At 44.4% G+C, this 24,160-nt stretch overlaps 1 protein-coding gene across 3 annotated transcripts in view; it reads right to left on the bottom strand.

Annotated features, from left to right (window-relative positions):
* The window catches only part of RCOR1 (REST corepressor 1), an 84,011-nt gene that overhangs the window by 38,710 nt on the left and 21,141 nt on the right, over positions 1-24,160 (bottom strand). For all 3 annotated transcript variants that reach the window (XR_008450104.1, XM_054068370.1, XM_054068371.1), the window contains exon 3: positions 3,161-3,244. Coding sequence is in view for 2 of the 3 variants with exons in the window: in XM_054068370.1 (XP_053924345.1) it covers positions 3,161-3,244 (84 nt within the window). In the remaining variant the exon portion in view is untranslated. The remainder of the gene's footprint in view (positions 1-3,160; positions 3,245-24,160) is intronic.

The raw sequence follows: 24,160 nt of genomic DNA, 5'->3' as shown, positions 1-24,160 counted from the left end.
TCACTGATGGCACAGAAACGTCCTGCTCACAAAAGCTGCTGGTTTACTCACAGTGGTATGCTGCACTAAATTCTGTCTTCATGTTGAGCCCCAGCCACAAGAACAGAGAAGAGTTCACCACAAGAACAGGCACAGGACAGATTAAAGGCTTTAGAGTACAAATGAAAGGAACTAGACATAGGTACCAACATGCTGCTGGTTAATATTTCCCTTTGAGAAAATAATTGACAATAGTCCCCTCTCAGTAAGCAAAAAAAGGTGGAGTTTGCTTTGCCTTCAGTTTCCAAAATATTTCAGTAGCTCCCATTTCCATCCTTTTATCAGTTTTTCAATATCAAAGCCACTACTTTGAGGTTCATTTTCCTGAATGCTGCTGGGTGCAGAGGCAGCAAAGACAGTAAAAAGAGTGACTACCTCACTCTCTTTACATGCACATCATCCATTGAGTTAAGGAGGACACCAGGAAGCTTCGTCAAATTCCCTGCCCGCTGTGTCCCCGAAATTGCTTTCCAACCCGCTTCTTTCCAAACATCAGCCTCAATACAGAAGAGAAAGCCAGAGCTTTCAGTAGTCTCATAACCCCGCAGATGGGTTATTAAGAGCCCATTGCACTGGCAGCAGTTCAAGTTAGGAAAAGACCCAAAGCACTCTACAAGACTATTAGTAGCATTCATTTTATTTACACCCTGTCAGTTTATGGCTGATCCTCAAATTCTCTCCACAGCAATTCTGTATCAATTCTCTTATCACTGATCATCATCAGTCCCCTTACACATCCCAACGGACTCCATTTAATTAGAATTCGCTATCAACAATGCCAAGACTTGTCAGTGGACTCAAGAACAGCTGAAGTGACCTCCTGTCCCCTGATGTTTGTTCTTTTTAAACCTTAAAACAGATTAGTGAACTCTGCTTGAAATACATTTAGTAAGTGCTCTACAGCCATTACAAAGCACTGGTGTTTTGGAGGAGGTTCCCATCTTTTGAAAGGAAGGGGGATTGAATCTAACTCTCATGCAGTAGCAAATCCATGTCAAACAGCTGGATAAATACATTGGAGCTATAAAGTTACGTGTGCCGATCAATCCATTTCCAGTCTCAAAAAGAACAAAAGCAGCTACCTTCAGCAGGATTTGCTTTTTACAGTTCATTTTTAAGTAATGCTAGGAAGAGACAGGAATAACTGATACCTTTTGACAGTGTCAGCTCAAATCAACACCAGACAAAGCAAAGACAAACCAGCCCACTCTTACCCTGTTCTCTCACTCATTGCATGCCTGCCCTCTCCCCATATGCTGGAGCTTCCCTGGCACCCCAAGGGTCCCCTGAGCCACCTCTCCCAACATTCCCTTGGTTATTTAATACTACTAGATGCTGAATTGCACAACTTCATCCCTCTACATCAAATTGCTGCCAAGATATTTTATGTATCATGTACAGCACAAGCACATCATACCTCCCTCCCTCAAACACTATATGTAATATTTTTTTTTTTTTATCTTTTTGGAAGGTGAAATTACTGATGAGCCTTCACTCTTACTAGAATTTTGACTCTTTTGAGAGATTTCTTCTTGCCCTCTTCTTATATTCACGTTGTTTTCTCCAACTTTATCATATCAGCAGTCAACTGCCATCTAGTTTTTATTTATCATTGTCATATTACACTTTTAATCACCTCATAGGTTTATAACATTGTCTTGGCACATATATCTTTTTTATGCTCTACAACATCCTTGCATATTTTTGTGCTAATTGCCACAGAACATTCAGTTGCAGTTTATTTCACTCATTTCTATGTATCTTCACTCCTTTTCCTTCTCTGCTCTCTCTTCCCTCTCCAAGAAACCTGCTTCCTGTCAGGCAGGAGTTAAACATTCCAAAACTGAGCTGAGATTCAAAAGACTCTCAGACTTGATAGGCAGCTACAGGAATCCTGTGTGTCACAGACAACCCATGAACAGTCATTCCTCTTGGTGGAGGTAACAGTTTCCCGCTATTGTACCTTTTTAGAGGTTTAAAGCTGTAGATAACTGTCAAATATATCCCTCTCCTCATCAGTCTCATTTTGTTCAGCCTCCAATAGCCAGCAGGGAGCAGACAAGACACCATTGGTAGGAGAGAAGGCAGACATGATTCTTGCAAAGCCCTTTTTATCTGTAGATCACAGTATCAACATCCTTCTGTAATTTAAGGGGCAACTTGCTCAGTGGAACAAATGCCCCAGGGCAGAGCCCAGCCTTTTTGTGACAGAGCCAGTCTGTGCACAGTCTCTGCTGCCTTAATTTGCAAATGCCAGTTCAACCTCACAGGTGTGCTGTGATGCATCTTAGCCCTTGGGTCTAGGGCAGAAATAGGCATCAACTTCATAGTGCCACCACAAACAACTGCAGAGGAACGGGAATACAAGGTTCTTATTCTTAGTCCCAGAATCAAAAAGGAGGAAAGAGGTATGAGCACACAATGTCAAAAATAGCTCCTTTCAGCTCCCCCCCCCCCCCCCCCCCCCGAAACCACTTAGGTTTAGTTACTGCATTCAAACAGCAGCCCTTTAATCAAGGAGTCCTACTTATTCATGAGGAGAACTGTAGCCAGACAGACCTTTGAAATGCTGGTTCTGCCATCTGGCAGCAGCAGTGAGACTTCTTCCCAGACACACACAGAGCGCTGGTAATTGCCCTCACGTGGAATTCCAAGGCACTGCAATTGTTCTGGCATTTAAACCTCCACAGGCTCCAGATGTGGATTTTATTTGTATTTTTGTGGGAAAGAGGCACTACTAACTACAATATTTCCCCCCCCAACTTTTCACTTTGCTCTTTCCAGTTATTTCTGTCCTCTTCTACAGCACCTACAATAAAGCAGCAGATCATGCATGCCTGTGAATAAATATCTTAAAAGCATTCATGCCAAGGAAGAAAAAAAGTGTGTTGCATTTCTTCTGCCTTCCCTGCCTCAGTGGATTTGATGCTATGAGCAGCTGCCCAGTGAGGAACGAAGCCTTTCCGAGGGATTGCTCTGTATGCTTTTCTTCTTTCAAATTAATTTTAAATCATAATGGAAAGGTCACAGACATAACCTCTCTACTGAAAGTGGCAACTTTGCATTCCTGAAGCAATACATGTAAGGGAAAGTGGGAATAAAAGTATTCAAAGAGACTTACATTTTGCTTCAGACAGATTCTGGTTAGGTGACCAGACCAGCATGCCGAGATTCTCTCTCTCTTGACTTCGCCTTGCGAGTTTGGCTTAAGAGAAAACAGATACAAACCAAGTTACAGAGAAAGTCGTTTCAGATGCAAAATGGATACAAAAGTGACTTATCATACATCTGTAGCTTTTAATCAAGATACAAAATCCATCCACAGAGTTAAAATTCCACCTTTCCATTCCGACCTGTGGCTTTTCCTTGTTTTTTCAATGCATCATCCCCTATATAATGTGACAGATACCGCACATTCACTCTTTCATGCAGCACACTAAGCAGCATACGTTAGACCTAAATTAAAAGTTAATTAATGTTTCTCTCCCAGCATACTTGATTATTTTTCTTCCAGCCATTGTTAATGAAAAAGGGAGGAGCAAGGCTCAGGCAGCAGGCTCCAAGCCCCTGACATCATGAGACCATACTCTGCAGCTAGATTAACACTTCAGGGCAGACACAGGCACAAACCTCCCAGATGTTACTTCTGAGCTTCTCCTCTCCTGCCCAGCAGCTCTTCCATACCTTCATCTCTGATACAGACAGGAATGCCCAACAAGGTGACACTGGGTCCCCTGGTTCAGAATCAGGTCCTCTGCTCAACCACCACAAATTCTTGGCATTCACACCCATGCTCAGAAAGCAAGTCTAGTTTTAACCAACACACAGCTGGCATGGGAGCTCCGTAAGTCTCAAGCAAAGAACCACAGCTGCACAGTTTGAGAGAACAACCTCAAGCTAAGATACGTTCCAACAGCAGTCAAAAGAGGAGGATAACAACAGGAGAAAGAAACTTGCTCCGTTGAGTCAGCACACACACAGCCAGCTCAACTACCCACCCTGGCCAAAAGAAACTTGCAGGTCTTGTTATGAACGAGTACCTGCAGTACTACCTCCACTACCGAACATCGCACCACACTGAAGTTTTATGCAACATTTCAACACAATGCTATTTTCTCTGCACTGTTTAATTAGACATATAACCACCACTTCAAGATGCATTAAGCAAAGAGGTCAGAAAAGATCTAGTAATGCAAAAGATGCAGTGCCAGGACATTGTCTCATGACACAGAAAAAATCAGAACATTATCTGCTCACACATCTCTGCCGCAGCAGAAAGAGGCCTGCTAGCACCCAGCTCCTGCTCATCTGAACACGTCAAAGTTTAGTAAATTACAGTGCTATGAATGCTTATGGTTTGACTACTGTTTTTAACCTGAAATCTGCTCAGCTAAGAACAGTCAGGACTTAGATGACAAAAATATTTTAAGATGAGAATTAAAGCACAAATTTAAAGTAAAAAATAACCAGTTGCCAGCAACGTATTTACATTGAACTTTTTTTTCCCCCATGACAAACAGTGATTATCTTTCACATGGTTTGTTTTGGGGTTTGTTTGTTTGTTTTTAAATAATGTTACCAACTGCACATACAAGAGATTTTGTACATTGTGCATTTTCATCACTTTCTAAACTAGGCAGAAATACAGGAGTGAGAAGAGACAATGACAGCCTCTGGTGGTGAGAGATGGAGGGTGGAGACCAGGTCTATACACAGAATATAAAGAGTGTCTGAATTATAATTACAATACTGAATTTAAAATTACAACTTCACAAAAAAAAAAAAGGAGTCTTGAAACAATGGGGAATAAATTTTACTTTTTAATCTCATTTCAAGCCTAGGTTGGGAACAGAAAGAAAGAGGCAACCTTAAGCCTCCTCCTTCATTCAATTTCGCTCCTCACTCTCCCTTACTGAGGATGGTTTTTCCTACTAAAGTCTAGCATAGGGTTCAAAACACAAAGAAAAAAAAAAAGTCTCTCTCCTCACTTCACATTACACTGAAAAGCATATTATCATCCCATAAAAATACTCAAAGACAGAAATCATCAGTCAGTTCTCCAGGAAGTTAAACACTATCCACTTAAACCCCAACACATTCCCAGTAACACACTGCAGATCAGGAGCCTGATGTCCAAACTCTGCCAGTGAGGTTTAACCCTAGGCAAACTGTCAGCCTGCCTTTATCACAGTCCCCCTGGCTGAAGTAGAGAAACCCACCTAACTCAAGAAAAGGGAAAAATGTTCTCCTAGTTTAGCAGGCTGAGCCTCTCCTCTGAGATATCAGACACGTCCCAGCCGGCTGTCCCCTTCATGAGCAGAAGGCGTTAGCTCAGCTCACCCACAGTAAGGTGGGTGAAAAGTTCCACCTCCTATAGTTAAACCCCCTACTGACGCTTTGGGGCATTGCAGAGGGAGTGTCGCAGCCTTTCCGGCTGTGAATTGTGGTGAGCCCTAGGAGGTGACGACCAACACCAGGGAGGTGACGACCAGTGCCAGGGAGGCACTACAGGACCTCATGGCACTCAAGCAGGGCTGGTGAAGTGTGTTCCACATTCTCCATCACAGGTCCCTCCCAAGGCACCCAGGCACCATTCTATCATTCTAAGCTCCACTGCAGTTCCCAACAGATGTGAGGTAGCACCTCAGGTATTCCTGCAACACCCCTCCCACTCTAACTCTCCACCCAAGCCCACACCTGCCCACCTCCAGCCCTCATTCCTTGAGGCCAATGGAAGGCACACGGTATGGTTAAGTTAAAACTCACGCTTCTCTCCAAAGGACAGAAGCGCGTAAAGGCCAACACACACAGGAAGGGGGGAGGGTGTTTCTCAAACACAAGGTAGACACAATAGGCATTCTTCCGAGTCCAGTGTTGACCCCATCATAAACGCACACAGCACAAGTATTCTTGCTACGTCAAGTAGCAAGGAAGTGCTTAAGAGCTTGCACAGAATTTGGGAGCACACTGAAACAGTTAGTTCAGAGCCAAGAGCCGCGAGAGAAGGTGGGACTTGGAGCAGAGTAGTTATTGCCGTCCTTTCCTGCATCTTTCCAAGCACAGCTGCAAGGGTCACCAACATGGGTGACATCCCTTTACACATCCCCTGCTTCTAGGCAAAGGATACCAGGTTGAATTCAAACACTCTACGCTTCTGTGACAAAGCTTAAAAAAATGATTTGATTTAATCCATTATATATTTCATAGAAAATATCCATGTAAGGAGGGCAAGGGCTACTCTTTTTTTAGGGGAACAGATCAATTTAGGATCAATGGGGTTTGCTTGTTTAAGCAACTGCAGTTAAATCAGTACAACCTGTGTTTAGAGAGGCTGTATATTGGCAGACGAGATCATCTGACATTTCAGTTAATCCTGCACTTTCATCTAGGCTACCCAGCAGGTATTTGTAAAGTCTCCACCACAGCTATTAGCTCCCCATCACAGCTGTTGTGGGAGCAAACACTCTGTAATCACTTTCCCATTGATGGCTTTTCTGTTTGCCCCAAGTCTAGGCGGAATCACGGATGCTTCGTCCATCCCCAAAAGGAAAACTTTTTACTACAAGCAGCACTCCCTAAATTTGGTACCACTGTCAGACTCCACAGGGTATGCAAGCTCCCACTGCCTTTACTCACCCCCTCCCCATGGACTATACACTGAAACCCAAGAGGGAACCAATGCAGGTTAAAAGTCATTTTGTGATGAAAACATTATTTTTAAAGTTGGTTCCATTTACAACTGTGGTTTTACTGCACAAGCCGAAGCAGTTCAACTGTACAAAGAAGGAGATGAGGCAGAGCAGAGCATCCGTGTATCGACATTATTGTAAAAAGAAGTCGAGGGGACTTCTGTTTTTTTTCCTGGAGCTGCGAGGACACATCTCAACATCAGCATGCAGTTGACCACACGCTGTGTAGGAATACACTGTTTTGCCCAGCAGCAATAACACCACGGCTGGAGTTCCTATCACTTCTGCCCATGGGCAGCAAGACATGAAACCCTGACCCACAGCAGCTACAGGTCTTCCTCAACTTTTGGAAAGCTGTTGCAAAACTACCCCACAGGAAAAACAAGACAGAGGTTTCAGACAGCAGCAGCAGCCAGTTCTGACTCCAAGAGGCATCAAGCTGATTTAAAAAGAATACTTTGACTGAGTCTTTAAAGCACGCCTTTCCCTGCTGTGAAGGTTACTACACAGCACAGCCTCACTCCCAAGGATCAGTCTGTCCAATTCTCACTTGCATACTCCCTCAAGTGCAGGAACTCAAGTGAAAGCTGGCACCACTGCCTCTCACTTGCATCCTGCTCTCCCACTACCACTCACAACGTTTAAAGCCTCAGGGGAAAAACCTCAGACCCTACACCTGAGTGATCCCAGCTCACACAGAAGGAGGAAAAAAAAAAAAGTAAAGTGAGAGCAAAGACTTTTTGGTAAAAAAAAAAAAGAAATCACCCACCCAAAACCAAAACGAAACTCTTAAAACTCACTTTTCCTCCCACAGCCACTGCTGCATTTACTCAAAGACAGAGAGCAGAGGGTCAAGCTTATCAGGACCCTCTACAGAAACAGGAGAAAGGTAGAACCTGCAAGTTTCTTGCAAGGACCTTCTTAAAGGACACCAAGCCCTCAATACCCTCGCACATCCTCTTATGTATCCTAATACCTTAAACTCTGGGTCTGGACCCTATCCCTACACCAAGAAATACGCACGTGTTTCCTCACATCTGAGGGGTTCTTCTGCAGATACCATAACTTCATATTGTCTCTTAGGCCACCAAAGTTGTACCAGTGCTGAAACCAAGACTGTATGAATAGACTCAGTGTTGAATGTGCTGCAGAGCTTGTAAGCATGAATACGTTTGTGTAGACATGAAACCACAGGTCTTTGTTCAGGCTCTCTCTCCAGAACACTGTATAAGACAGCCAAGACGTGTGCATCTGCCCTGCAGGCTCCTCAGCCACCACTCTGGCCAGAGTGCACAACAAGTGCACTTCCCTCCCTACCTCCACCAGGGTGCTGTGAAGTCAGGACACCTCATAAACTACCAAACGCCACTGCACCGCACACATGAAGTCCCTGCTACAGGTCAAAGAGAACCTGAACCTTCCCACCACTCCCCAGTTTCAAGTTAGCCATGAAGCATCCGGCATCAGTACAGAAGGAAAGCAAGAATAACAGTCTCTTCATCCAGCCTGAAGCTCCTATCGGTGATATGAGCTAAACAACTCTGAAGAGCCGTGTGAAAAGGCCAAAGGGTGAAGCTCGCACTACACAGCCTGAATCCATCCAACACCTCACCACTTCTGAAGGGAGAGGAAGCCTTGCTCAGTCACCATTTCTCTGCTCTCCCGATGGATACACTCCGCCTGCTCCCCACCCCGATACTGTGCCGACTCTGGCTTTTAACCCTCCAAGTCAAGCACATTCACTAAAAGTAACCTAGCAAAACAGAAAGCTAACAGCACTTTCCCCAATTAGTAAATCAAATCAGCTGGCTGCAAGATGAGACAAAGAGCTAAGCAAGTGCACAGGGAGCAGCAGACCCACACAGACAGGGCTCTTTCAGCCTTTACCCTGCAGATCTTCACCAGAATGCGTTGGTACAGCCGTACCACTGCAAAAGAAGAGCGAGAGGGTGGTTGTTTCCCTTCCACCAACACCTACTTGACAAAGCAGAGCAAGGTATCTACCTGAGCTTTAAAAAAAAAAAAACAATCCAACAACAAAAAAAAAAAAGCAGTCAGCTTAAACTCATACCAATTCCTAGTTTTCTACCACATATCTCAAGAGACAAGGAAGCAGAATAAGGAAGCAGGGATGGGCAGGATACCCTCCCAGCACCAGTTCAGGCTGTCTGGAAGGGACCGCTGGTAGAATGACAGCATACACAAAGAGCAGGCAGGAAGGCAATAGAGTCTGACAGCAAGCGGGAGCACAGTGCTGCTCAGCTCCAGCCTGACGTATCTCATTTTATTTTTCTTCTAGAGAAGAAACGTGCCAGAATAAACTCAGTGGGAGCTGAGGCTCCTCAAAGACCCACCAATCACTCTGTCGCCTATTATTTTGCTTCTGTGCAAGGCAGTGGTGCCAGCTTTCACTTGAGTTCCTGCACTTGAGGGAGCTGCTCTGTCGTGCAGCTCTCCAACAATGCTGCACGTTCCAGCCAGAGCTGTAAGCCATTCAAGAGTTCTTTACACTTTGCTTTTGACACCTACACTGACCCCTCAGAGAGACGATCCTCGACTCCTGCAGATGCCAAGACACACTTTGCTCCTCAGCTCCATCCTGCCCAAGTGGAGGTGAAACTCTGCCAAGAGAGCCTCCTGCATTCTTACTTCTCCATAAACATTCAATAGTCTTTGCTGTTTGCACAAGGCATTTCAGAGCTATTGAAGCCATCCGAGTTTCCAAGCTGACAAAACACACTCCGACACACGACTGTGTGAAAGCACTGCAACACATACCATGATGTAGGAATCTGCTGTTATTCAGTTCCTCCATTACTTAAAAATGGCAAAAGGTAACTCAGAAAAGTATGTCCCCGGCAGGTGCTCAATACAGATACACACTTCTGTACCTTTTCTAGTAGGCAAACACTGGCAAATCAAAGTTTTAATAACTTCATAAAACACATTGTTCAGATCTGGAGATCTTTTCTCACCTATTGCCTTGCAAAAGATCGGTGTTTGAAGAATTCCCTGTATTTTTATGGCAAGTGCTTTTTAAAGTTTACACAACAATTGAAAACCTCCAGGTACAGGATAAAGATAAAAAGATTCAGACCTACAAGGCTACTGCAAAGGTAGCCTTAATGATCTCCCCATAACCAGTACCAACTCATTTTTAAATCACATATTGCAGATTTAAAAAGAAATACTAAGAAGCCCTCTTCCTTTTAATGTGTAACCCCCAGCACTTCATAAAACACATGCATTGTATAATACCCAAAGGGGAATAGGTATTTTTATTGTTTGGGGAAGAGCTGGAGCTGACATACAATAACTAAGCTGTTGAATGCTGCTTCAGACCAAGTCTAAACGTATTTACTTTTAATGAAGTGAGATTAAACAAGTGCTTCCATTCCCAAACCTGCATTTTCTTGATCAATGCAGACCTTATATTTATTGCATAGGGTAAAACCCCATTTACAGCACCCATTATGACTCTTAAACAAAATAAGACAAGAGAGGCACTGGCTCCCAGTTTTAAAAACTTGCCCTCGCTAGCTCTCACCGATAGTGTGTAATTACACAGACTCACAGTGTAATTGTAAATGCACAGCTGTGATACAACAACAAAATACCTGTGTGGCACCAGAGAATTCAAACAAAATTAAGAGTCAGAAGAAAAGCTTTTCCCACCTTCCTTCCCCACTGCTGGCACTGTTTCCTCAAACAGCAACTCAAAGACGTTTTAAGAACTCTGCTGCCCATCCCCACTTCCTCCTGCACGTGACTTCTCCCGAGTCAGCAGATAATGCTTGTGATCCCCTTTCATTTGCTTTTTCTGAGGACTGCCTAGATATAGCAGCTGGGACGTCACAGAAATGCCATCTTTGCACACACTACAGCAGCATTAAATGCAGCAGAGCATTTTAGATGCAGTCCTGAGGAACATTTTTTTTTTTTAATTAAAAAGTTATAAATTAAGTAGCAGTTAGCTCTTCCTATACATGACTACACCCAGCTGGCACTATAATCTATATGCAAATAAAGTTCTGAGGGCATTTCTATAACTGCCTAGGGAAACAAAGGCAACTATTTGGGTTTCTACACAGAGCAGCAGCACTACAAACGCAGGCTCATGGGCCTCGTTGCCTCAGAATAACTGAAGGTGTTACGCTACAAACACTCATGGAATCGCATATTTCAACAGTATGAAAAATATTGCTTTAAAAGTTACCCAGTTAAAGATTAATCATCCAGCAATGATTACAAAGGTCACTTGGTAGTGATGAAAGTTATTACCATTAGAAGAACTGAAAGAGAAAAATAAGAAAAATCATGAACAGCAATAGTTTCCTGATTTAAAGTAATCGAGTTCAACTCATACTAACTTTGAGCTTCACATCTTCATATTTTTTTAACTTTTTAAGAACATATCTGATATGAGATGCCTTTCCAGTTTAAGAGCAAATAGTAAAGCAAAAGCTGTGGCCTACATTTTGCCCACAGCCCAGGCCAGACCAAACAATAAAGCCAGAACAGATGTCGAGGCCTCGCCTTGGTTTTTTTTTTCTCCCTGAATAATAGGAGTCAGCTCATTCTTTCCTACAAGCAGGTGGCACCAATGTGCAGCCATAGATGAGGTCTAAATAACTATACAAGCAAACAGCCTTTCAATATACAGTTTAAGGGCATAACATTATTTTTTTTCTACACACATGCAATTCCAATCTGAGTCCTGCAGCAAGTTCTGCGTACACAAGCCCTGCGACCCATAGAGGACCAGGAAATATATTAATGTAACATCAGAAGCACAAGTGTACCCCACACACACTCAGTACTGAGCAGTACACCTCTGCTAATCACAGCGGGCTTTTGTTTAGAGACAGACAGTTTTGTACTGAAACGTGAAAGGGTAGGAATTTGTTCAAAGAGAGTTAAACAAAAAACTAAGAAAAAATGCACATTGGATTAAGGTTTTACCACATATGTCTCACAAGCCTTTTTACAATGTAAAAATTTTGCACCATCCACTTTTCATTTTTTAAAGGAGGAAGGCTAGTAACTATACTACAGCGGTCCCAAATGCACAACCAAAAAGCAGGCAAACAGAAAAAAGTAAAAGCCTGCAGCGCACATGTCAGGTCAGACCCATGAGGCTCACCCACCCCATCAGGCATACTTCCCCTCAGCATCACTGAGAACATCCCTGGCCACCGTTCAGAGTCCCAGCAGCTCTGAAGCTCCATCAGGTGGGCTGGGACAGGACCAGACCTGTGCTGCCCAACTCCTCAGTAGCAACAAAAGCAAGCACCAAACACAGTGCCTTGTGGACCCCACACACCCTATGGCTGACCCCCTACAACCCACGGCTGCCACACTGGGCTTCGCATCTTGCCACCAATCTTGGGATCCCCCCTGCACACACACAGCCCTACAAAAACACACCAATGCAGGACCTCCACTGAGCCATTAAAGCAAATCATTAAAGTTTGTAAAAAAATCAGTATATGCACATACACAATTAGTTCTAAGAGCCAAGCTACAATGAGCCAACTACTGTTGGTTTCTGTTCAATCTCCCTGAACACTGCCCCAACAAGAAGAGGTTTCTTCCCTCCACACTATTTCCCTGTCATTTTCATTTAGGTGACCAAGTAGTCACACAGGCACACCTACTTGTATGCAATAAGATCCATGTACAGATATTATTATACAAAAAAGGAACAGCAGCAGGGTAGCACAGTTCCCTCAAGTGCCAGGTCTCGTGCTGCTGACAAACATCTCAGCACTGTCAAATCTATTTGGAGCCAAACTGTTTACTGCTGAGGAAGCAAAGATAAAGCAAACACATTTTCCCCCCTTTCCATCACAGATCTTGATTCTGCCACCTCCCCTGTTACTCAATAATGAGCAACTCCTACATGCACAACTCCAAATTCATATGGTTCCCCATTTCTTTATTAAGCTAACCCCCAGCTCTTCCCACCCACTGACTGGGGTTCTCTGTTGTGTTCCCTTACCCCCACCAGCAAGAGCTGTTTGAGCCCAGTCCTGCCCACTTAGGAAAAACGAGACCAGAATCAGCAGAGAGAGTTCCTGAGCCTGGCACTGTATCTGCATCACTGGATTTAACAGCCTTTCACTGAAGGAGGGGGGAAGAAAAAGTCCATCAAATAGCCTAATCCTTTTTTAACCCATTTGTAATTTTGGCATCTGCAACATCCTGTGGCAGAGTGCTACAATTTAATTATATGTTTATTGTCTGAAGGAGAACAAAGAAAGCCCATGCACACGCTCCCTTCTCAGCTCTGAAGCTGCTACCCAGTCATTTCATTTGGTGGCCCCATTTCCTGCCTTATGAGAAATAGAGAGTAACTGTGCCCTGTTCACCTCCTCTGCGTTTCTGGCTGTTTTACAAACCCTCTACCATGCTCCTCTCAATCATCTGTTTTCCAAGCTAGACAGTCTGGGCTTTTCTGTTTCTCCCTCGTACAGAGGCAGGGAACAATTCCTGTACTTTATCTAGTTATTGTACATAGAAGCATCTATGCATGGGGGAGGGATGGAAATGAGGCACGGACAGAACTGTACGCAGTGTTCGAGAAGAGGGTACACCACAGGATTTATAAAACATGCCATAACGAGATTCTGTTTTGTTCTCAGATGCTTTCATAACAGCTTTTAACAATACACTTGCCTTTTCACTACTACCATTGAGTTGATGAAAAAACCACTATGACTCCTGAGATCTTTATCTGGAAAGGCAACAGCTAATTTAGAGACCAGTACTGTACACATACACTTAAGGGCTGTTCCACCCTATCCTCTCCCCCTCCCCAAATATTACTTAGCACATTACAAGTGTCACTTGCCATTTTTATAGCCACACTGTAACAAGATTAAACAGGTTGCCAGTTGCCCCATTCAGCAGACTCTCCCTGCCACTGCCTCCTCCCATTAACATTGTCTTTTACACACTGACAAAAGGACAATCCAGCCAGTACCAGGAAAAATAAAAAGTGAGAAAGAAAGGTAACAAGATCCATAATTTGAAATGGAGACTACTCAAAAGGGTCACTTTATTCAGAAAGCGATAAGGGCACGGTGGCTCCTCTCCAATGCCCAGTTCCAAGACATCTCTGGCTTCCCAAGGCTTCTTTCCCCAGGAGATGTGACACAAGGAGCAAGAAGCCAACAGAGTTTTCCCAGCCCTTGTGGCTCCCCCTCCAATTCCCTTTCCCACCAAGATAGCAATACTGTTTAGACCACTGACTCAAGCACTCCCCACTCCCCATCTCCCACCATCCTTTCTCATTACCCAGCACCCTTTGGGGAATTACGAAATCAACACTCCCACTACCCTAGCCTTAGAGAGCCCTAAACCTCCTTAAAGTGGACCCAGTTTCCCCTGTAAAGCTTTAAACTTGGCCTTCATAGGCCTGCACAAGCTCTGGCAACCCAAACAAGCAGCATTTTACTCATCTTTTTCACACGCTAAACAACCAGCTGGCCTGTTTCTATTGCCTAATGCAAAAACAAAGAAAAGGGGAAAAAAAAGAAAAAAGTCTGTTTCAAGTGTCCGCAAAGCAGAGATTACTTTTCAATATTTTTAGCAATACTTCCCTTCCCACCCATTCAAAATTCAAGACAGCATCCTTTTGAGATAGCTTCCACTGATCAGTGGAAGTAAGGAGTGCATAGAAAGCACCAGTGACATAAAATGCAGATTCTCGGTTAACAAAGCATACTAACCGGTTTATTTTTTCCGCCACACTTTAAAAACCCTTGCCAAGAGATAGTCAGGAACAGATCTGACTAACAAGAACCTGGTTTCAAAGGAGTATGGGATGTGGGCACTTTCCCTCTTCTTCCTCCCTCACCCTACATTTCAGGAGGTCAGGAGAAAAAAAAATATCCCAACAGTTGCCTTATGAACTAAGGCTGCTGGGCAAACATGTTACTGCTTGGCAAGATGGTAGCGTGAAGGGCACACAGATAAGACACGCTGGTATCTCCATTCAGACAAGAGTCCACTCAAAAGGTCAGATGGGAGAAATGCCACATTACTGTACTCTTGCAGTACCAAATAGTCTTAAACACCAGAATGACTCAATCAGCAACACCTAAGCACATTCCACTCTCAAAGACAGCAAAAGTTTCTCACATTATTATCATTCTTTAAAACCTGGGTCAAACACCAACACTTTTCGAGGCTGTAAAGAGAAGCCCCTCACCAGCACCAGAGGTACATCTTCCAAATCTAGCTGCGTGCTATGGAGAGGCTGAACATCTAGGAAGGCATCATCGATGCACCTCCCTGACGGAGGAGGTGCCCTCCAAGGACAGCAGAACCAGGCCCTACAAACACACCTGGGGAGACCTGTGCTGAAGTCACCTAAACTATCCTGGTCATTTCTACCTACAGCTGGTTTTGTAGAGGCTATGCGAGTGGTCGAGGTGGTGGCAGAGATATCAACCTGAAAAGGGGGCACAGTGACCTCTCCCAGTGCAGCCATCTCCAAAAGCAGACTCCTGTCCTCAGGCCAACATGAGCATACGAGAAGCTTATATATCAAATCCCACCCAGCACTGAGTCATGCACCGATGTGGTGTGCAACTGCAATCAACAAGCTGCGAGCATGCCCAGTTTAACCCACACAAATCCAACTTTTAAATGTCTGCAACGGTTGCGTATCCTCCTCTCACCCCCATCCATGATGGCATTCCAGGTCCTTATCCTCACAGCACCCCTACCAGCAGAAGAGAGCTTTTATCAACACACACACATGCAAAGCACCAAGAGCCAGGCTCAAAGGAGTTGAGCCAGGTTTCCCGGGCTCTGTGTTGGAGCCCAGCTGTGGGTCATCATTCCTCATGGATTTCTGACGGTCCCACCCTCAGAAATGCAGAAATCAAATAGGAACCCAAAGGTAATGCATTTGTAATATTTCAAATCAGATCTTGAAAACTTGAGTGTGGTTCAGCTCTCCTTGGAGCTGACTTGCATTAATCAGCTCACAAGCTCCCCAAGGCACAGACAGTCCCTCTACTCCTGCCTGCACAGGGCCTGGCTCAACAGGGTGCTGTAAGGATAACATTCATATCCAAAACCACAAAGTCAGATTTAACATGCCCTCGAAACGCAGGCAGCTCCTGGATCACATTTTTCCAACAGATGTCACAAGTTGGTTCATTTTTCACATTTTTGCCAAACTTGAAGGCACAGTAAGGACTATATTTTAAACGTAGCTAACAATCATAGCACATCTTAAAATTTTGTTAACATTCAGCTTTTAGTAAAAGACTACCCAAAACAAGTTATCTGGTCCCGCTCCTTCTCCTGCCACCTCCAGAAGAGTCTTAGAACTAGTCTGTCTTGCATCTACATTAATAATTTCAAAGAAAGCAGTATGATAACTACTACAGAGCCTAAACACTCGATTCATCATTGCTCCATACCAAACACTGCCTCGCACTCATTCTGCATTGCTGTTCTGCCCATACTCCCACACTTAATGCCGAACGTAAGTGATCCTAAAAAGTGCCAAGTAATAGCAAACCAAACCCTGGAGAGACAGGCTCCCAGCAATGGGCAGCAGCAAGCACACTTGCAGCCCAGAGGAACAAACAGGGCCACAGCCCTGCAAAGACGCTGGATTTTCCTGAGCTGCCTCCACTCTGGGATTACAAATGCTCCTTCTGCAGTGCTTGCATTTGCATACCACAGCATATTTACAAAGAAATCAATCAGGACATAAGTATGAAGCTGAACTCAGAAGAGGCCCATAGTGCTTGGGGCACCCTGCAGAAAAGCACACTGCTTTTAGCTCTGCTTAGATGCTTCAGGGAAAAGCAAACTGGCTACAACCTATCTACACCTAACACAAAATCCCTTTCCCCACCTCCTTTAACAAAGGGGACAGAAGTTAGCCGGCACAAGGCCTTACAAGCTCCACGTGGCAGGCTCAGGAGCAGAGCTCACACAAAGAGCCAAAGAGGCAGCAGGAGACAGAGCAGAGAGGGCTGGGAAAGCCTCCACAGCCAGGAGATGGGGAAGGGGGGACCAAGCCTTTTATTCTCCAGCACTGACCACAAGGGAGTGAGTACAAAGGGGATGGGGAGGTTAAGCAGATAAAGAAAAGCCAGCTGAACACCAGCCTGGCACCGTAGATAAATGGAGGAGCCAAGACCCTGCTGGAAGGAGACAAGTGTGGTCTGGTAGAGCACTGAGGGAGGAACCCATCTTGGCACTGCCCCAAAAGGGGAAGGAGGAGATGCTTCCCGCCAAGGCGGTTGGCGCAGCACTTACCTGCCCAGCAGCACGTCCCTTGCCCCACACACACTGCAGCACCATCCTCCTCACACGCACAGCAACAAAATTAACTTAATTTTACTGTGTTCAGGGCCATTAGTCTTTCCAATCTAAGGATCGAGATGCTATTCAGCACTTAAATGCCTCTTTATTGAGGCTGAAAATTCTTCCAGTTTCTCCAATTTAGAGAGAAGAAAAAAAAAAAATCCCTTTTAGATATAATTCATACTCACAGCAAAACATCCCCTCTCTCCCTTCCTCCCCAAAACGATCATCAATGTGAAAGCAGCTAGAGCGGCCCTGCCTGAGCAAGAGCCCAGAGGTCTCATTTTCCCTTCCCACAAATTACAGAATGGAAAAAATGCGGTGGCCAGCCCCCGGCAGCTGCTTGATAGGGATACAGCTGTGCCTCCTCACATATCAATTATGCTGCCCTGCACTGCACTGGACAAATTCAAAACATGGCTGCAAAGCTCATTTTCTTTACCCAATGGTCACTGGATAACTCCTTAAAAGCAAACAGTGGTTCTCCACAGGGCACCATACTGCACCCCAGCCACGTAAGAGAGCTTTAAGGAATAGTCTCTGTCCTCCCACACCCAGTGCTACCACCACAGCCACTCTGGAACACCGTCTCCACTCTGTCATCTTCTGAGCATCCGTGACCCAATGCAGCCTCTGAGCATCTGTGACCCCAACCTCAGCTTCTCAGCTTGTGAAAAAAAAAAAAAAAAATAGTGTTTTATGGGGCTTACACACATCCACAGAGGAAGAAAAAAAAGAAAGCGGAAAAAAAAAGCAGCAAAAAGGACAAGGCAGCAAGGGAAACAAAACTCACAGGGACATAAAGAGGACAGAGAGCCTCAGGGGAGGGACAGTATTTAGAAGAGCTGAGTTATTAGAATCTGAGAAGCTAAATCATGCTAAGGCTCCTGAGCCTTCAAAGGAAAAAGTCTGTGCAGAGCATCTTGGAGAACACAACAGCCTTACAGATGCGTATATGGGCTAGAACGGAGAGAAGCTGAGACACTCTAGCACCAGAGAGGAAAGCAGACTGTCAAAGAAAACTACAAGGCAAGGCAAGCCAAGACAGGGAATCCACACTATTTATTCGTAGAAAGGGACTCTGCCAAGCATTTTGAAACACTCGCATCTCCCTCAGCAGAAAAGCTGTGTGTCATCTTCTTTTCTGTCCTGGTCTGCACTTTCTCCGTAACTTCCCCAGCACAAGTTATTGCATTTACTGAAAGACGAACATTTTCCCTGACATTTGGATTTTCATAGGCTGCTATTTCAATAAAGTTCACTACCTGAAAGGACAGACTACAAGACTGAGGTCTGGCCTGTGACTGGCAGCTGTAAGTACTGCTGCAACACTGATTTCACTCTGTCCATTTGGAAGTCTTGAGTCTTCCGCTCTGTGCCACCACTCAAATACGAATTGCTACATATCCAGTTAAGTCCAACTTTCTAACAATAAAACTATTTGTAGTCAGATATTCGTGATGCTGGCAGTGATGCTTGGTATAATTCTATTGTTAATACCTAGCCTCAATGTACAAAAGCAGAGCAGGAAGAGTTCACACTCTGTAAAAGATACCAACCTCCAGTTAAAAAAATAAAATAAAAAATAAAAAAAATAAAAAATAAAAAATAAAATAACTCAAGAGGAAACCAACTCCACCAAACAAGATGACTGAAACGCTCTTCCTATGCTAGATTTCTACTGTGTGCATTTACTGTGCAGACTGACAAGAACAACCTATTCTACCTGTTCCTACGATCCCATCCAAGCGATGCCCACAGAAGGCACTACTTGTCTGTACTCAGCCCAAAAGCAAGCAAGACTCCAAGCCCATTCTTACAAACACTGGGTATCTCTCTACTTGCAAAGCCCTGTGTGAGTGCACCTGGCTGCAGCTCACCCTCCCACACCTCCACAGACACTTCTCTGCTGTCCTGCAACAGCTGTGGAAGCTTCCTGTAGGAGCAGTCAGGATACGTCACTGCACAAGACAGAGAAGCAGTAGGAATGACTCCCTGAAGCCCCAGATAAGCCCCATCTTCAAAAACTGTCATTCGGCAGGAATATGGCCCAGGCTTTCCCAACAGCTGGATACTTGATCTTTGCACCCAGGTATTTCTTCTAGTATATCCAGCTTAAGCTACAAACACCAGCTCTTCTACTCCAGCAAGCCCTAAACACCAGCAATTCTTGCAAGCCCTTGGCACAAAGCAGGAAGCCAGAAACATCCCTGACAAGCTCCAAGAGATTTAGAATGTTCATTTCCTCAAGGTCACAATTATCACAGGTACAAAAATTGCGTCCAGGCTGGTAAGCACCACGCTAGATCAACTCACACAGCCTTCAGCAACACAGCTCTAACATCACCAGTCTTGGACCTGTAGCCGCCTTTGCACGCCACTTCAGACTATCAAGCCGCTGATTCTATGGCCTTACTAGTTTCCATGCCCCCACGGAGAAACGAAGAAGGAAGCTGCTTACCTAACTCCTTAAAAGACCACCTTCTCATAGCAATGATGCATACCCACTGCCAGCTGTTCCACGCTCTCAGAAAAAGCGATCTCATTGCATCCAGTTCTATCCTGAAGCGGAGGCATCAACTTCCATGCAGAAGAGCTGAGACGCTTGTTGCTGTTGTTCAGACTAAACTAGCAAACAGAGCCCCCTCAAAAAGCCGCCAGTTTTCCCCTCTTACAGAACACATATGATCAGCTGCAAGTATGAACAAGTTCATCAAAAGACATTGTCAGTCCAAGAGCAGTTCAGTGACATATCCACCTGACATATCCACCACAACCTGAGCATCTCCTTATGCAACTGCCCAGCCAGTATGTAGAAGAGTCACATTAGACTAGCACAGATGCTGGAAGAGCAGGTTTTACATTATTCCTGCACAAGAAAAGGGAATAATAATTAAGCAATGCCTAATAAGATGCCCAAGCTTTATTTGAGAATCTTTGCACCCTTGACTATAACAGTACATCAAGAAAACAGCACTCCCTCTATGCAGTTTGTTTCAATATCTGCTATCTCCAGTAAAGAACTCTGCAGCAATTTCTAGGAAAGATGACACCAGAACATCAGAGCTTCCACAGCTCTGCCCTTGCATAGCTCTTTGTGTGCAGAGAGGGTAAGACAGGAGAACTTGTTCCCATCAAACACTGGTTGCTGATGCAACCTTCCTCCCCTACATTCTACCCAAGAGCAAAGCTCTTCTGTTCCTCTAGGCTGCTGGGTGGAATCTTCAGACCACCACCTTTTTCTTCCAAGCCTAGTGACACTACTTGAAAGTTAATACTTTTGCTACTCTGTTCCTAAAACCGAAGGTCACATGTTAGCAGGCTCAGCTAGTGCCCTGCAGTAACACCTCATGTAAAGCAAGGGCACCATGACTTTATTCTATCACACCACCTGAAAGAAAAAGTTTCCCCTGTAGGAGCAGATAGAAAAAAGGGACAAAGAACACACCAGGCTGCGGTACAGAGGAACAGTATGTAAGCAGTTGTCTCTTACAGCCATCTCCTGTCAGCAGAATACTGCAGAGCAGATGCCCCCTCAAGCTGTACACACACTTGCTAGGTTCAGCTGCGGCCTATGCTAACCTAGATGAGAAAGCAATGTCCAACTTTGCCCTGTGATGCTGTCATTTTCTTGCCCAGGTTTCAATTCAAATGTATAGGCCAACAAGATGCCACCAACACCACTAGAAAAGTGGCTTTTTCTGCTTTCAGAAGCCCTTCCTTCTGCTTTTCCCACAAAATTGTCAACTTTGGCTACAAGAAACCTTGCCTCAAGGGGAAAAAAAAAAAATACAATTTTTTAATGGAAGCAACTTACCATCCTTGGGATTGCCATTTAGTTGTAGCAAAAATCTCTGCCCTGGATCTCTTGGCTTTTCTGTAGAAAACTCACATGAAACCTGCACACAACCCTACCACTTCCGCTGTTGTTCAGCGAGTTTGTTTCTCTTGTTCCTCCCATTTCTTTGTTCCAATGATTTCAAGGCCGTCTACAACAGTATCATTCTTGGCACTACCACTAAAAATAACACTTCGGAATTAGAAAGGGATCTTCCCCAGCCACCCAGATCTTTGACAGAACAAGGCACGCACGCACACACGCAGGACAGAGGGAAAGGTCCGCGTCATGCCCTGCATTCTCATGGGGTAGGCACTGTCCTGTCTCTTTGCATCCTAACATAAAGATATTCAGTCTTGTTCACCTCACACATTACTCGGAGGTGTAGTGCCTCCTGACGCTTTGAAACACTGAGAGCAAAAGCTAGTTCTCTTTTCTTTCTACCTGCCATTTCCTATAAGTTTTCTAAGAAGCTGGCCGTAGGAACTCAGAACTTCATTTGCTCATCTAGGAATGAGAAACATGTGACACCTAATTGAGTTAGCCCATGATTTCCATCAGGTGTGCTTTCAAATAAAGTTCTTAAATATAAGATGCATTTAGCACCATTCAGAAGTAAGAGTGAAACAACACAGCACACTACAGTAATAAGAGTATTTATTGCCACGTGGTTTAGCTCTGAAATGAGAGAGAGCAGGGAGGAAAAATGTCAGAAATAGAAAGTCTCACTACCTTTAACTCAAACAGAAGGTTATATATCCTGGGGGCTCTGGAATGGTACATAAATAAAGACCTAGTGTCATAATGCAAACATAAAGAAACAAGTACACCACCTCAGTCTACGTAAAAGTATCCTTCATTGTGACACGGAAACAGCAAGGACAAAAAGTAACTCTGATCTCACATTATCACTGATTAAATTCATATATACTGATTTTAGCATTCTGAAAGAAGTAAATATATTTGAATTCACTAGTGACAGAAAGCATTCTGAATAACTTAAGCACAACAGTCATCTCCATTTAAAGCTTTTCACTTTTAATCCTAAACACATCCCAAGAATATCCCTTCTGATTTTTCCATGCTGGACTTAGGGGATGGGAAAGTAGATTCTGAGAGATAATGACTTATTTTTTTCCCCTATTGAGTCCTCACATCAAGTACATCACATCCATGACCTTTCTGTAGAGATTAAGTGTTGTTTCATGTATAGAATCTTGCCCTAGAGAACTCTCTGGCCTTCATGAAACACAACAACACTATCATCCATGAACAAGTCCCAGGTATCATTTATTTCAGGTTATGAGGATCTGAGTTAGTCTGACCTTCTCACTTTGAACCCAGAGTTCATAAGACACCCAAAAAACCCACTCCATTTATTAAAACAAAAAACAAACTCAAGAGAATTATTTTCTTCTCATAGACCTAGAAGTGCTGTTCCTTAGATTGGCACTCCCCGCATTTCATTACTGATTCATGAAGACCTTACCCTGCTAAGTTGCTTTGCAGCCAGAAGCCCCATGTTTTCTCCTCTCAAGCACTGTTACAACAAAAGCTTAGATTGTCTGCTAGAATGCTTATGCACTGCAGTTCTGAACAGAAGCCCGTGTGAACATGGATTTATTTCTGACTACCACAGAAAGTGACCGAATGTGGAAGGGATGCTATGTGGGAAACCAGGTGGTGTTCCCTGTAGCAGAAGCAAGTCATTTTACCTGAGGGCCTCGATTTCTTCCTGTCTGTGTCTCATGGCAATACTCATCCCTTAGCTAAAATACATGCAAAAGGCTAGAAAGTCTGAAGGCCATTACCAGGACAGCGTTCTGGGCTCCATGGCAGGAAGCATCACTGCACATGCGCAAACCAAGCAAGGACAGACCCAGGGGAATTTTTACTACAGTGCACTTACAAGCAAGAAGGCCACAGAAAGTCAACTGAAGTTACCTCCTGGAGGCAACAGTGGCCGTATGAGGCTTCTATCCATCACACCCAAAGAATGAATCTGCCAGTATTACCAGCATACACAGGCAGATCGCCATGCCTGCTGAAGAGAACTTCCACTGCAGACTGAAATACAAACATGCCCCTTCCTGGAGGATTGAGGTGGGGTCAGAAGGTGGAGTTCTGCAGGAGAGCTACTGTGCTATGCAGTCACATCCTCAAGTATTTCATAACTCTTCCAGCGCAGCAACACCAACAGCATTTGCACATCTGGTTCCAGTGCTAACAGGAACAGAGGCCAATGTCAGGCCAGTTACCTGGGCAAGTGTCTTGGTAGCTGTGGCCCTTTTGCTCCAGACACAGCCAAAGCTATCATAGATCTCCAGAAAAATCAATCCTGACCAAACCATAGGCTCCAGCAGGACAACAGGAAGGCATCCTTTGGCTCATCGCCTCAGAGTGCTGCCTAGTAGGATATGCGATGCTTTACCTACCTAGGAAAGTCTGCAGCTTCCCAACCATCATTTAAGGTTTCACAAAACTCTTTTCTAAATAGGACACTACACTGGGAAGTAAAAGAAAGGAAAAGGAAAGCAAGTTATTCACAACTGACTGGAGTTCCTCTGTAAGGGTTATACAGCCATAACTACAGCAGCATAAACTCACACCCTAGCTCAGCTCACACAGGAAAAGCTTTTAAGTATAAAAAAAGAGAAGCCAGAACCCTAGGTCTCTGCAGATCTGTAGCTAAGACTTGTGCTACAAGGCCTAAGCTTTACCTTAACTACTAAAGGAATGTAGCAGGAGAATGATATCCATATCCCTGAGCTATCAAAAGGAGTTCCTGAAGTTCTCGTACCCAGGAATCTCACTGCAACGTATAGCCAGACTACCTACAGCTGCTACCCCAAGCAGGGACAGTCTTGACAACTTAAATCTCTGCACAGATACAGAAGATGACTGGAAGTTAAACTGAGCAGTTACCAGTGAAAAAGTAGTTACACCACGTTATGTCTACACTTGCAGCAGAAGGAGGCTGGTCCATGGTTATACTGGTACACATGAATCAATTGAGCAGCAGAACTTCACCAGGAAATCTATATACCCTGTGTTCATCTGGTGTGCTCCTTCTCAGAGGCTGCTGAACTAAGCCTTCCTTTCCTCCAGTCAGGTTAAGACAGACAGCAACCTTCAGACTGAGTCCAAGGATGGTCTGACATTCTGCAATGTCTTCATGCACAGTACCTTTATAGGGAACATTGCCAAAATACAACAGAAGGGCAAGGCAGGACCAACCCTACCCTCCCCCAAATTC

This window comes from Cuculus canorus, chromosome 5 (assembly GCF_017976375.1).
Source record: "Cuculus canorus isolate bCucCan1 chromosome 5, bCucCan1.pri, whole genome shotgun sequence".
Taxonomy (NCBI): Eukaryota; Metazoa; Chordata; class Aves; order Cuculiformes; family Cuculidae; genus Cuculus; species Cuculus canorus.
Note: the sequence above shows the minus strand (reverse complement) of the source record. Positions and strands in the feature narration are given on the sequence as shown.